The sequence below is a fragment of the Trematomus bernacchii genome, unplaced genomic scaffold, assembly GCF_902827165.1.
Source record: "Trematomus bernacchii unplaced genomic scaffold, fTreBer1.1, whole genome shotgun sequence".
Classification (NCBI taxonomy): domain Eukaryota; kingdom Metazoa; phylum Chordata; class Actinopteri; order Perciformes; family Nototheniidae; genus Trematomus; species Trematomus bernacchii.
Window position 1 is genome coordinate 4659130 of NW_022987739.1, and position 13271 is coordinate 4672400.

A 13271-nucleotide genomic window follows, 5' to 3' on the forward strand; every position below is an offset into this window, starting at 1 on the left:
TGTTTGCTTCCGTGGAAAAAAAAAGACACTTGCTTTAAATTAAACTCAAAAGAACAATGAACGACATTTCACTTCTGTATGTTCTCAAATTGGATTAGTAATTGAGGTCAAAGTTATAATTTAACCTTTTTGTCTCTTTGTCTTGTTTTGTTCCAGAAGACAGGAAGTTGTTTGTTGGGATGCTGAACAAACAGCAGACCGAGGAGGATGTTTACCGCCTCTTCGAACCCTACGGAGTCATCGAGGAGTGCACGGTCCTAAGAGGTCCTGACGGAAACAGCAAAGGTAGGTAGCCATACAGTTGTCAGCATTATTTAGGTCACTGACAGAAGAAGTGACAATGTGAGTACGTGTCTAAGTCAGCTGGGGTACGGAAAATGTATGTGACATATGTCCCAGATATAGGTCAAATGGCACATAATTACACACATTCTATCACCATTCTGGTTGATGTGCTAGCCAGAAGCAGGCAGGGGAAAATAGTAAAGCCAATGTATGTCAAACACATTTGATTGATGTATGTCTTTTATAATTATCATGTATGACAGAAGATGAGTGAATCAAAGTACAACAAAATGTATTTGGCAACTCTCACTGCAGTGATCTTGGCATGTTTTAAATATAATCTTTGTTTGAAGACAGACAGGGCAGATTAACATATATATTTATGTTTAATATGTTTTAAAATCCAAAGGCAAGATAGAAAACCAAGTTATATGGTAGAAACATCCTTCTTCTTTTAAGGTAATTGTGAACCCATCAAATATAGCAAGGATTCATAAAATGCTAGTCATTTTTAATGCTGAGTTTGCCATTACAAACTCTTGCTCAGCACTCTTTTCTGAAAAAACTCTGCATTTCAAAGCTAGGATTTCTATTCTGTCACAGTCCTCATTTTATTTTTGTCAGTGTTAATTTAAAGCATTTAGTCCTATGGATGTACTGCAGGCCCTTACTGTTACTCCGGTACTGTAGTGTTGATATCTTGCAGGCGCTTTTAAGACAGCCAAAAACTTTTTGAAGACATCAATTCCCTTGACGCGCAGCAAAGAGCCCTTTCCCCAGCCAGCGCTTAAGGAAATTGTTGTGGAATTATATCTAAGGGGGTTTGAAGCCAGAGCGGTATGACTGCCGTGGTTTGGAGGAGACGGGAAAGATGGATGTCAAAACGATTCAAATGTCCCTGCTGTGAGGACGTGGCAGCCGAGAGAGATGACAGGGCTGCAAAGCAACCATGTACATTTACTCAGTACAATTCCCAAGTACTCAAGCCCTACTTTACATTAGTATTCACTTTTTATGCTACTTTATACTTGTACTTCACTGAAATGTAAACATTTCTTGTAAGTAAGTATTTCCTCTCTGTGGTATTGCTACATTTAATTTAAAGTAAACATTCGTCCCTGGACATTGCATTTCTCTTTGTGGCTCTAGAAAAAGTACACTATCACATTTTCTAATAAAGACCTGGAAGAATAAAAGACCTTGCTGACAAAAACAGGTTTTGTGTTGCACAAAATCCAATGTGTGCCGACATGACTTTAAGTTTAATAGCAGAAAAGGTTTTGTTCTCTAGTTCTTGCACAGTTGTGTGTGATGCACACTGCAGGTTGCACAGTATATTAAGAGTTAAATTCATAATTATATTGGCATAGTTTGTACTGCTCCAGCAAAGTCCTTGTACAGGTCATGCTGATCTCTAGCTCTTTTCTATCCATATCTCAGTAGGAGGTAGTGGTTTGACAGCTGAATGGGCATCTTGATTGGCTGGTGTCCACAGGGGTAAGCCCATTAAGAGCGGAAGAATGGCAGGGCTGCTGGGTCAAGCAGTACAGATGATAAGAAGAATAAAGTATGAAAGATTAAATGAGAATAGAAAAGAAACTTAAAATGAAATTAGGTGAAATAGGGTATAATTATAAATGGGGATAGCGGCTCAGGAGTTGGTCCTGCTGCCTCACGGCAACAGCCCCCGGTTCAGTTGTAACAGCTTTTTTTGGTTTCCTCCTAAAGTTTAATTGACTTGATCCAGAGACTTCAAATCTGCACACACATGTAGCATTTAGACTGTGTGTAAATGTGTTAGCTTTGTAAAACACTGACCACGTGTACTAGTGGTCTCCTTTCTTCCTTCAAGCCTTGATTAAAAACAGTGAATGAATAAAGTATAATTAATAAATTACCATAAACTAACATCATTACTATTCCATTGTTCCATATGTTAGACATGTGTACTTACTGTAAGGGGAGCCATACTATTCTTGAAAATGAATTACAATATTTATGAGTATATTTTTAAGAATCATTTTGTGGCAGTAAGTTGTAGTATTTCTAAAGGAGACAAAATGTACAGCTTTAAATCAATTTTCTGTTAGCTTTAAAAGGGGGCCGTACTCCAGTTTAGTGATTGAATAATTAATGTGCAACAGCTCACTTTGTAAACCCGCAAAAGCCATCTTCAACTTGTTTTCACTTGATCTAATCCTCGCAGTATTTCTAACGGACATTAGAGCCAAGAGAGTGGGTTTTGTGGTTCCTGGCCTTTTGGACAGACATCGTCATATTCACAGATATTGATCCTGTTGTGGGAACGATACACTGTACTGAGTAGTTCTCAAATTGAGTGCTTTTTAAATGTAAAACATTTTAGTTTTGAGTGTAGCCAGTTCAGCTAGTATTTAATATGCACAGACAGGCATGTGGTGCTAAATAGCATGTTTTTCTGCTTCATCAGTGCAATCTTTAGCCTACAGCTTCTGCCTGCCTAATGCCCGGAGTGGGGCAGCCTGCTGTGCAATGAGAGCCTCTCACTGCACAGTGATTTCCGTGGTGTCAAATACAATTCAACATTCTTTATTAATATACCGTAGGCTTTTAATCTCACTCGATTGAATACATTTACTGCACATAAACTGTGTGTGTCTGTGTGTGTACCTGCATGTGTGTGACGTGCTTCTGTTCTCTCTTCCAGGTTGCGCATTTGTCAAGTTCTCCACACATACTGAGGCTCAGTCTGCAATCAGTGCCCTCCACGGAAGCCAGACCATGCCAGTGAGTACAGCTCTCTCCCTTATCAACATTTCAACATATCAAAACAACTGAGAAACATACACACACATCCATTGCATGCACACCTACACACTGACTTAAATAGCTATGTGCAGTCTTTATTTAAAGGTCCCCTACTGTTTTTCATCAATATATTATAGGTCTCAGATATATACAAACATGTCTCTGAAGTGTTTGACTCAAAATACCAAACAGATCACCCATTACAGCATCCCATAAACCCCTCTGTTTCAGCCCTGTGCTGAAACAGAGGGGTTTATGCACAAAGTGCTGATTCTCTGTCTGTTACTTTAGATGAAAATAAGGAGCCACTCCCCACGCCCCTCTGAGAGATATTTGGTTAAAAAGAACACAATGGTGCTCTAGGAGGAGATTCAGGTGATAAGGTGGGGGGGGCGGGGGGTTACCTTGGTTGGTGATTGGCTAATGGTTACACAAGACAAAAAATCGTTATGACATCATAAAGTGGCCACAATCAGCTCATTTTCAGACAGGTTTTTATATAAATGGATCAGGACAAAAAGTGAGTGAATCTTTTTTCCTGAAACTTTCAGAATCTCTTTCCACAGAGGGGACACATGTTGATGTAGAAAAGACATGAAAAAGTGGATTTTGCATAATAGGTGACCTTTAAAGCTTGAACCTCTTTTAGTTTTACTTTCCCCCAACTTTTAATCAATTTATGAAATGCAACCATCCTCATCCAGTTTTTAAAACAGATACAGCCCGAAATAGCCTCCTGTCTCTTTAATTGGCAAAAAATAAAATTCCAAATCTAATTTCCAGATAAAACTGTTTAGAATGATAATTGAATTTTGGGTGAGTCATCAATCAGTAGTTCTGCTTGCATAATCAGTGAATATAACTCCAGTGTGAGATTACATTTGCCCGTTATGTAAGCACACTGAATCCTCTGAATTCTGTCTCTATTGGACTTACTATGAGCACAGAGGCTGGACGGCTCGTTTGTATGTGTCTCATGTTTAGGCATACTGCCTGTATACCTGAAGGTTTCAAATAAAAGCGACTTATTCTGCTCTCCAAACCTGAATAGAGTTATTTTCCGTGACATCCGGCTAACGGACAGTCACATATTATACAGTCGCTTGTAAGTATAATGTTTTTATCCTCATTTTTTGTTTCGGGAACTCTCGCCTCAGAGAAGCAGGGACCCTGAACTCTCTCATATACCCTATCTCACAGATGTTGTGTTTCACTGTATGATTTCATTATCAATGGTTGCCAATGTGTGGCTCAGAGCAAAGCATAGAGGAGGACTAGATGCCGGCTGTGCCATTTTGGCCGCAACCTCTGAGTCAATCTAAGTGCAAATGACTGCAGGTCATGAGGAAAGACTCTGGATGTCCATTCTCCATAGATACCCTCCTCTTTTGTTGCTCCTTTCCCTATCTCTGCTAGCTCTCTGCCCTCACTCGTCTCTCTTTGGCAGCCTCTCGGGATATTAGGCAATAGACTTGTTTACTCCACCTTTCACCACATTGGCTGCTGAATTATTCATCTAACTATAAGCAGGGGGCAGAAGGGAGGGGACGAGAGTTGGGGAGAGAGACAGAGAAAGGGGGGGGGTGAGGGAGAAGGAGTGAATGGACAGGATTTATACCTCCTGCTCTGGTAAATTGATTATAGAAATCTGATCAGCATCTCATATCCTGTGGCTGCTGGAGGAGAGGGCCCAGTGTGCCTGCCTCGCTCAGATTAGCGGAACACTAGTGGGCCATTACGCCTCAGTGGGACTCTGCTATTCACAGAAAAGTGTCTATCAATGTAGCAAACATCCTGGAAAAACCTTGGACCATACATCCTGTATTCATTTGGGTTTTTTGATTGCAGTTGAGTCACAGCGGCAAAACTAAGTCACGTACAAGTATATTGATGGACTGAATATATAAATAATCTTTCATTTGCACTACTGGATGCATTCAAAAATGAATATATGAATAAAGAAGTGAAACAAAAAGAAAATAGACTATTGACAGCTCCAATGCAGGATGCATACAGAACTGAACTTATGAAGGCCATCCATTGCCTGCAACTGTTTTTGGGAATTGTCTAATTCTCACTTCTCCAGGGCTAATAGAGATGATTAATTGTTCTAATGAAACAAGACAAACTGAGCCAGCATGTGAGTGTGTGTGTGTTTGTGAGTGAGTGTGTGTGTGCATATTTACTGCCTTCCAAGGCCGTGTCTGTTGAGCAGACTCAGAGAGATGACCATGAATAAAGTCCAGCCAATAGCGTTGCAAGCTGAGGTGTTGAAGTGCACTGAATATTAACACTGCGACTAACTACAGCAGTTTGATAGATCCACTGCCAATCCCCCAAAGCATGAGCACTGGCTCCTTAGAGTTTATGAGTGTGCACACACACGCACACATGAATGCATGTGTGTGCATACATAAACATGTACAAACAGAAGCACTTTGTGGCTAGCACATTTGCATCAGCCCACACACACACACACACACACACACACACACACACACACACACACACACACACACACACACACACACACACACACACACATACACACACATACTATTTATATATTGTTTCTCTTTCTGTTTCACTGTCACATGTAGTACAGCCACAGGCTAGGGTCAAAGGCTCCCTGACTGATCTTATTTTCCAGCTCGCAGGACTTGGGCTGAATATATTTGTGTTATTCATGTAGAGGGGAATGGGCATTTTGTATGTATTGTATATGCGATTCGGGAAGGAAATAGGAAAATGAAAGAATGTACGAGTGTAGATAAATGACGATCAGAGCATGTAAAAATATACTCTACATATGAATACATGTGGGGGAGCATATATACTTCTGTGAACTCATCCAAATGAAAAATGATCTGCCAATAGCTAACTACGACATAATGTCACTGCATGAAGGATGATAGCAAGAGAGTGTAAGTGTGTGAGTTATATGAGTGCATCCGCAGGTCACATATAAGACCTTGGCTGGATCTCCATCACACCCTAACCCATCATATTTCAAGCGTGCATACCTCTGCCTCCTATACACACCACCATTATCTCTCAGCCAGCGTTCACACACACACACACACACACTGCCACTGTTCAGAGTATGAGTGGCTCAATTAAACATTTAAACGCCAGAGCTGTAAAGCAAATTGCCGGGATTCAGCAGGGTCGTGTAGGAAGTAAGTCCCGGGACAGAATTACACAGAGACGAGGGGGGGGGGGGGGGTGGGTCAGGTCCGCAGAGCCGTGAATTCTTTTCAATCCGTATCCGCGTCAGCTCAGCCGGGGTTTGAGACTGTTTTCGCTGACACAGGGACTGACACAGAAATACTGGAGCAGGTTGATGGAAGGATAAGAGCAGAACAAAGGAAAGTAAATGAGGTGAAGTTTGCATAGAAGAGAGAGCTGGATGATTGAGAGTGAAGAGAAGAGCAAAGAGGGTAAAAAATAAACATCCAAATGTGATTCCCAAGCTGCTGGATCTTCTCCATTACTTCAGACAGAGAACACACACATGCAAGTGCTGTGAGTGCCAGGATTTAACACTCAGTCAGACACATTGTTTTAATGTACTGATCAATGTGTCACTGCCTTAAATAATGACTAAATAAAGAGATGGTGGAAAGGCAAAACATGCTGCAGATAGCACAGTATATGAAGGCTGCTTTAAGTCAGGAAACAGTAATGATCTCATTGTGTAGTCAATGAGATGCAGAGTTTTAATGTCAGTTTTTCACGAGGATGATAGATCTCCGTGCTGCTATTCATTAAACAACGTTCTGCCTTTATATTTTTAAGTTAATGTGTATTGTTTAAGATCTGTCATCTCCCCCACAAGTATTTCTACCCAGGCAATTTACATTCTAATAACCTCATAGATTACAGTCATCCATTATTTTACTAGCCAAGCTCAAAGACGATGTGTATTCATGACTCCTTTGGTGGAGAAGATTAGTATAGTATCTTGCAAAGGACATCAATTATAAGATATATACTGTAGCATCTAACTGCATATGCAGCATCAATGTAGGATCCATTGAAAGCAAAAATAAATAAATACATTTCAGATGTGACTGCGGGAATCTTGTGACATCTGAAGAAATGTGAAACCCACCATAATGTCAAAACAAACATGTCAAGTGGTGTCTAGATGAGCATCACATGCTATGCACTCATGTTCCTGATGGAAGCACTCTGGTCCAATGCATTTTTAATATAAAGTTGTAACTTTGTGAATATAAAATCATGTTTTAATGTATGGTAAGCAATGCAGGCAGAATATGAGGCCATATGTTGTGGAGGAACAGACAGCTTTAGTGGCGATACATTCTCATTAAAATAGTTTTTTATCTTTCAGGCAGGGATGAAAATATGTCTTATGGTAAAAAAAAAATGTTTATAAGAAAGATGGGATGTATGTCTTGGTTTTTGTTTTTGTGCTAGCAGTTTTACAGACTGAGTCATCATAGGGTGACTAACCCAAGCAAACTGGGACAACATGAAGGCCTTCACCATGTGACTCTTGGAACCAATACAGGATCAGACTCCTTTCTAGCTCTACTCTGCACTAATGCAAACCTGCATATGTTTAAAGTTAAAGAAGTAAGGGGTGTATAGCTTGGTCTGCAGCTTAGACAGACTCCAACCTTGGCAATGAGAAGGAGGTGTAGAGAAGCAGACTTTCCTTTTGGTTCTGGGTCTCTGCAGGGACTTTTTTTTTTATCCTCCCTGTTTAACTCCCCTTCCTTCAGTGGCTCTCTAGGCAGCTGGAAGCCGCCTGGCAGGGGGATTCTGCTCACACTTGGCAGCTTAAAAATTTAATGAGACTTTTACTTCACACTTCATCCTGCTCTCTTTATAGCAGTGGCGATTCTACTGATATCCTGACAGGCCTAACTGGGAAAACCTGGGAGATAAACAAATGTGGCATTGGATGCTTGGCCGATAAACCATATGATTCAGGTGTCCTAGGGAGAACCAGCGGGAGGGAAGAGTCAGTGTATGGACTTCCATTGACGACGCCTTGCAGAGAGTGGGACATACATGGGAAAGTATGAAAGAAAAGGCAAAAGGCTCTTATACAATAAACCATGTTTCTATCATCCAAGCAGGCACACTCCAGTCTAATCCTGATAGAAAAGAGGTTGACTTCAGTGTTTCAATTTAATACCCTCAGATTATAAAACCCAGCCTTCCCCAATAAATTAAAGAAGCCGAGTAGGAACACGCAGCTCTCATTACCAAAGAAGGTAGACCTTTAATAGCTTTTTCTTTTCTTTTTTTACTGTGAGAAGGAGTTAGAGTATTCATTATGTACTAGCACATCTCCTTTGTATTCTGGTCATGCTCTGCCATGTCCTGGACTCTCCCAAAGTTAAACCTCATAATAAAGTTAATGATGCAGATGGTAAAAAGCTGGACCGACACAACAGACAAACCCTCAACCAGTAACTGTGCCAAGGTTAACTTTGAGGTGACCGAGCAGAGTCTATGAGATGTTGCTTTACGAGATTGAGAAACTCAATAATATCTCTTTATAGATGATGTTCTATCTCTTGTTTCTATCCTGTTTATTATAGAATCATACAGAGCGCTCAATGGCCAGGGATAATGTTGTTCTGGAGTGACAGGAATGGGATGACACTCGCAACACTGAGGGAAACAATTAGTCAATCAGCTGTACAGATGTCAGCCGGCTTGTCAGTCTAACGAATACTACAGTCCGTCAGCCAGTTAGCAAGCCATCTAGCCACCTAGCATGCCAGTCAATCAATCACTCCACTAACTAGACAATAATCAATTTAGTCAGGCAACCAACTAACTGGCCTCTCATCTACGATCCTTCAAACCTGTGATTCAACCTCTGTAGCAAACCAGGAGGAGAGGGCTTGGGGGAATATTGAAAAAAAAGAGGGGAGAAAATAGACGATATAATCTATATGTTACAGTCGGAAGATCCTGTGCCTGTCTTTGAGCATCTCTATAAATGTCTTCATTAGCAGAGCTCCACAGATCCTCAGTCAGAATATGCAAACAGAGACAAATTAAAACTTGATAAATAATTTTGCTGCCCATTTATAACTGCTTGCCTAGAGTCCAACACAACTCCCACATCCAACCAAACCAAGAAACCCCCCCATGTAGCCCTTTTAAAAGCCCCATCCCCCAACCTTCAATCCAGCCACTTCACCAGTCACCACTGTTATTGACAATCCTGCACCAATTTCAGGGGGCCTCTTATCATGACTGACACACAACCTTTCTACACTGTCAGATCAGAGTAATATTTCGGCCTTTTATGTGGATCGATTGGCCAGTTTGGGGGCGCAGAGGGGAGGAGAGGCGGAGCACACAAAAGGTCAACTGTAGCGCTAAATCATTTGAAGATTCTTAATGAAGGGTGTGTGGCGGACACACCTGCTGTTTTCATTATTGGGCTTGCAGGAAGAGGTAATAGTGTTGATAAGGGAGCCACATAAAGCAAGGGGAGGCTAAACAGAGGGCAGAAAGAGGGAAATTGCCCTAAAAAGCCACATTTCCTTTGAAGACCACTTTCACCAAGGTCAATAGGAAGCACTGCCAATTGTAGCGCTTCCTTCAAATCATTGTATATTGCAGATATTTTAACCTAATCTGTGGGGAGGAGCACCAAGGTTACATATATGTACTGTACCGGAGTGGGAAAGCTGGGGGAAACATAAAGTATTTATGTCATGCACAGCGAGGCTTCTCTGCCCTGAGTGACTTTGTAAATGTTAAACACTGATTGAAAAAACGGAAGGTTTCTGTCTGCACATCTGCCTACAGAGCTGTTCGCTCAGTAGGGAGAATATTTTTTATTCTTCCCATACCTCTCTTAGGTTCATGTTTATGTATGCCAGTCACAAAATGAGGAGGCACAATTCCCTGCAATAATACAAATGTGCAATGATGTTTCATCTAGAATGCCAAAAAAGAAAGCTCTGACATGCAATTAGAGGATCTCACTGGATATTGATGTTATCACCGGTTGTTGTTGCTAATGATCATGGCATACAGACAAATCTGAAATAATAACAAAGACCATTCTTCATGCCCTTGTATTGAACCTTTTTAAGCCTTTTGTTGTGGTTGCTTTCTCATAAATACTTGATCAATCCTAACAGTCACAAATCCAAAAGAATTCCTGATGTGGCTAAGCCTTTTTGGGGATAGAGGATGAAATGATGTTATTGTTGATGACTGAGCCAGTGTTAACATCCCAGGTTAAGTGTCAATGTTGTTTTTCCTCAGATCTTCTGTTTCTCTCTCGACCCTCAGGGTGCGTCCTCCAGCTTGGTGGTCAAGTTTGCCGACACAGACAAGGAGCGCACCATCAGACGTATGCAGCAGATGGTTGGGCAGTTTGGCATCTTCAACCCAGCCATTGCCCTCCCCTTCAGCACCTACAGCTCTTACGCACATGCGGTGAGTGCGAAATGATACACACAGAACCACTCAAATAAAAACACATTCAATTTAACATACAAATATGTGCTGACTGAGGCTACAGTAGACCCTTGTAGGAATGTAACTACAATACAGTAGGTTGTGTCCAGGATGTTGGGATTCTGCTCAATCACATTGTTCTACAAGGTCCTTGAAGCTGCTATAATTGGGTATAAATAATGTAATTTTATATTAACAATGGTTTAAATGACTACGCTTATGTGAAAGGTGCCATCCACAGAGAATTACAACTGGACTCTGCAGTTCCTCTCAGTTATATTAAGTATTTAAGTGTCGTAATATGTCATTGTTCTGGTTTTGTGGCTATACAACTTAAGTGTTTAGGTTTATACTCACCGCTCTCATAGCGCCATCTTCAGCTACAGCTGGAAGCTCTTTCTGTCAAAATGATATACATAACTTACTGTTAGCTACCTTTCTAAACTTCTGTCCCATGGATCGAACGGAAGGAAAGAGAGATGAATGCACCAAAAGCAATGGAGGCTGCGCTCACCAGAATAGTCTCCTAAATCTTCCAACGTTTAGCTACAAAACTCGTAAAAAATCCAAGTAATTTTAGATTACATCATCATTTGACACATAGTGGCTTTTAACAAACGCAATAATTGTGCGCTGTCCGTATTTCTGCTGACACATATCATTTCAATTTGACCTGTATTCCCCTTTGGATGGACAGTGTATTGCTGAGGTGGGACTGTAAATGAATTAGATCACATGACACATGGGACACACATTTTAACCCCTTTGACCTTTAGCTTGACTGTTATGTGGTCCAATTAATCATCAAGCATTTTAAAACAGGCAGTGAAATGTGTAACTTTTCTAGTAAATAGAACACAAAGACACGTTTTGCACCCTACTTGGTATTCATTTCTATAATTGAAATGAGCTTGCCAAACTATCATCACTTCATTCAGCAGCACTTCTTGGTCCCCTCCTTTTTATAAGCAGTGCTGCTATGCTTTTACATTCAGTCTATCACTACCCTCACACACATTTAGTTAGCTGCTACCCTCCAACCCCTTCATCAGCTTCCCTCTGCCCTCCTACCACCGCCCACTGTACCCCCCCCCCCCCCCCTCAGGGCATGGCACCATATTCACACAGCAGACCCCCGGCTCTTTGATGAGTTCAGACAGCCTATGCAGCCGCTCTCACCATGCGCCCCCTCTACCTTCTATCACACTGCTTCTCTCCCCTCCCCCCCTCTCCCTCCCCCTGTCCCTCCCTCTGGGCCCTTGAGATGCTTCAGGGGCCACAGTTGACTCAGAATTTAACTTTCTTCTTCTCCGCTGAGGCAGAGCACTCACACGTACCGCCTTATGCACGTGCATGCACACTGTACTTGAAGCAGGCTAAAATGAATTGAGGAGAAGCGTTCCATCCAGCACTTAGATAAAAAAACCTGGGCCTCACACTGCATAAATACACATAATCATCAGCAATGTGTTTACTCACAGAGAAGGAGTAACACCAAATAATTTCCCCTGTACTCATTTGGATGTCAAAGTTATATATATTTCTTGCTGTTTCCAAATGCTAGGATAAATTGTTTCAAATAGCCAGGTCTTGGGGGCTTATCCGTTTCCCTCATTTTCACATCACAGCCCTGAGACCCAGTGTGAAATGTGCAAATTGACCATCTCAGAGTAATTGCGAGGCCATCTCTTGTGCTCGTCCCAGTAAAACTCCCACCTTCATTACCATTCATGAAATGCAGCCCTTTCCCAGGAAATGTGGAGAAATGCAAATGTTTAAGGGGTGGTGGAGGCAGTGGCGGTCTGCGGGGAGACCATTGTGCCCCGCTCAGGTTGGCCATGACTCTTATTTACTGTGGCAGAGACCCGTGTCCACTCATACAGACGCACACAAGCGTGTACACACTCAGACGCACTGCGCAGCAAATGTTCTTTCTTCCCCCCCCCCCTCTCTCTCTCCCTCTCATACACAAATATAATATGACAAAGAGCAGGATGATGCTAGGAAATTGAGTTCCGAGTGAAAGTAACAAGGGCACTGGGGATACTTCAGCATTAGAGAGAATCAATTACTATTAAATCTAAAAGAGAAATTGCACGTATGTGGTTGCTCGACACAAAGATTATCCAGCATGAATGATGTTAGTGAAGGTGAGATTCTCCTTGTATTAGTATTACGAATTACAGAGACTGTGGGTGCCATGTACCTGCATATAATGAATTTAGCGAATAAGGCAAGCCGGTTAAGAAACTCTGAGGGAAAGCAACCTTGGAGATAAAGTTTTGATAAAGTAATGAGTGCTCCAGAGGCAGTAATGGATTATCAGCGAGGCTCTTGTTTTCATATCTAGCTAAAGACCTATTTAATGAGTATAAATACTGGTTCCAACTGCAACATGCGCAAAATGTGGAATAAAGGGAAATCTGAGTTATCTTTAGTGTGGGGGTCCTGCTTGTGCAGCAGTTATGATTACATTACAGTCATGGCTGCATGTGTATGGTGTGCCGCCTCGAGTCCCCTGTAGCCACCGGGAATGTGCTGAAGTGATACAGTGAATGTTTCTTTACTGCAAGATAAACTACACATATTCCCCCAAGAAGAAAAACCTGCAGTGACACAAAAAGGACTTTATCTCCAAAGACACACTACATGTTCGCCCACTCTCCATATACGCTGGCCAAGAGAAGAGGAGGTGGCACAGTATAGAATACAGACTTGGGGAGAGATGGTAT

General features: G+C 41.6%; 1 protein-coding gene across 6 annotated transcripts in view; it reads left to right on the plus strand.

The window, feature by feature from the left end:
* The window catches only part of celf5a (cugbp, Elav-like family member 5a), a 178909-nt gene that overhangs the window by 145509 nt on the left and 20129 nt on the right, over nucleotides 1-13271 (plus strand). For 3 of the 6 annotated variants that reach the window (XM_034147885.1, XM_034147886.1, XM_034147887.1), the window contains exons 4-6: nucleotides 157-285; nucleotides 2972-3051; nucleotides 10345-10518. In XM_034147885.1, the coding sequence (XP_034003776.1) occupies nucleotides 157-285; nucleotides 2972-3051; nucleotides 10345-10518 (383 nt within the window). The remainder of the gene's footprint in view (nucleotides 1-156; nucleotides 286-2971; nucleotides 3052-10344; nucleotides 10519-13271) is intronic. The other 3 variants (XM_034147888.1, XM_034147890.1, XM_034147889.1) reach the window with 1 other exon arrangement.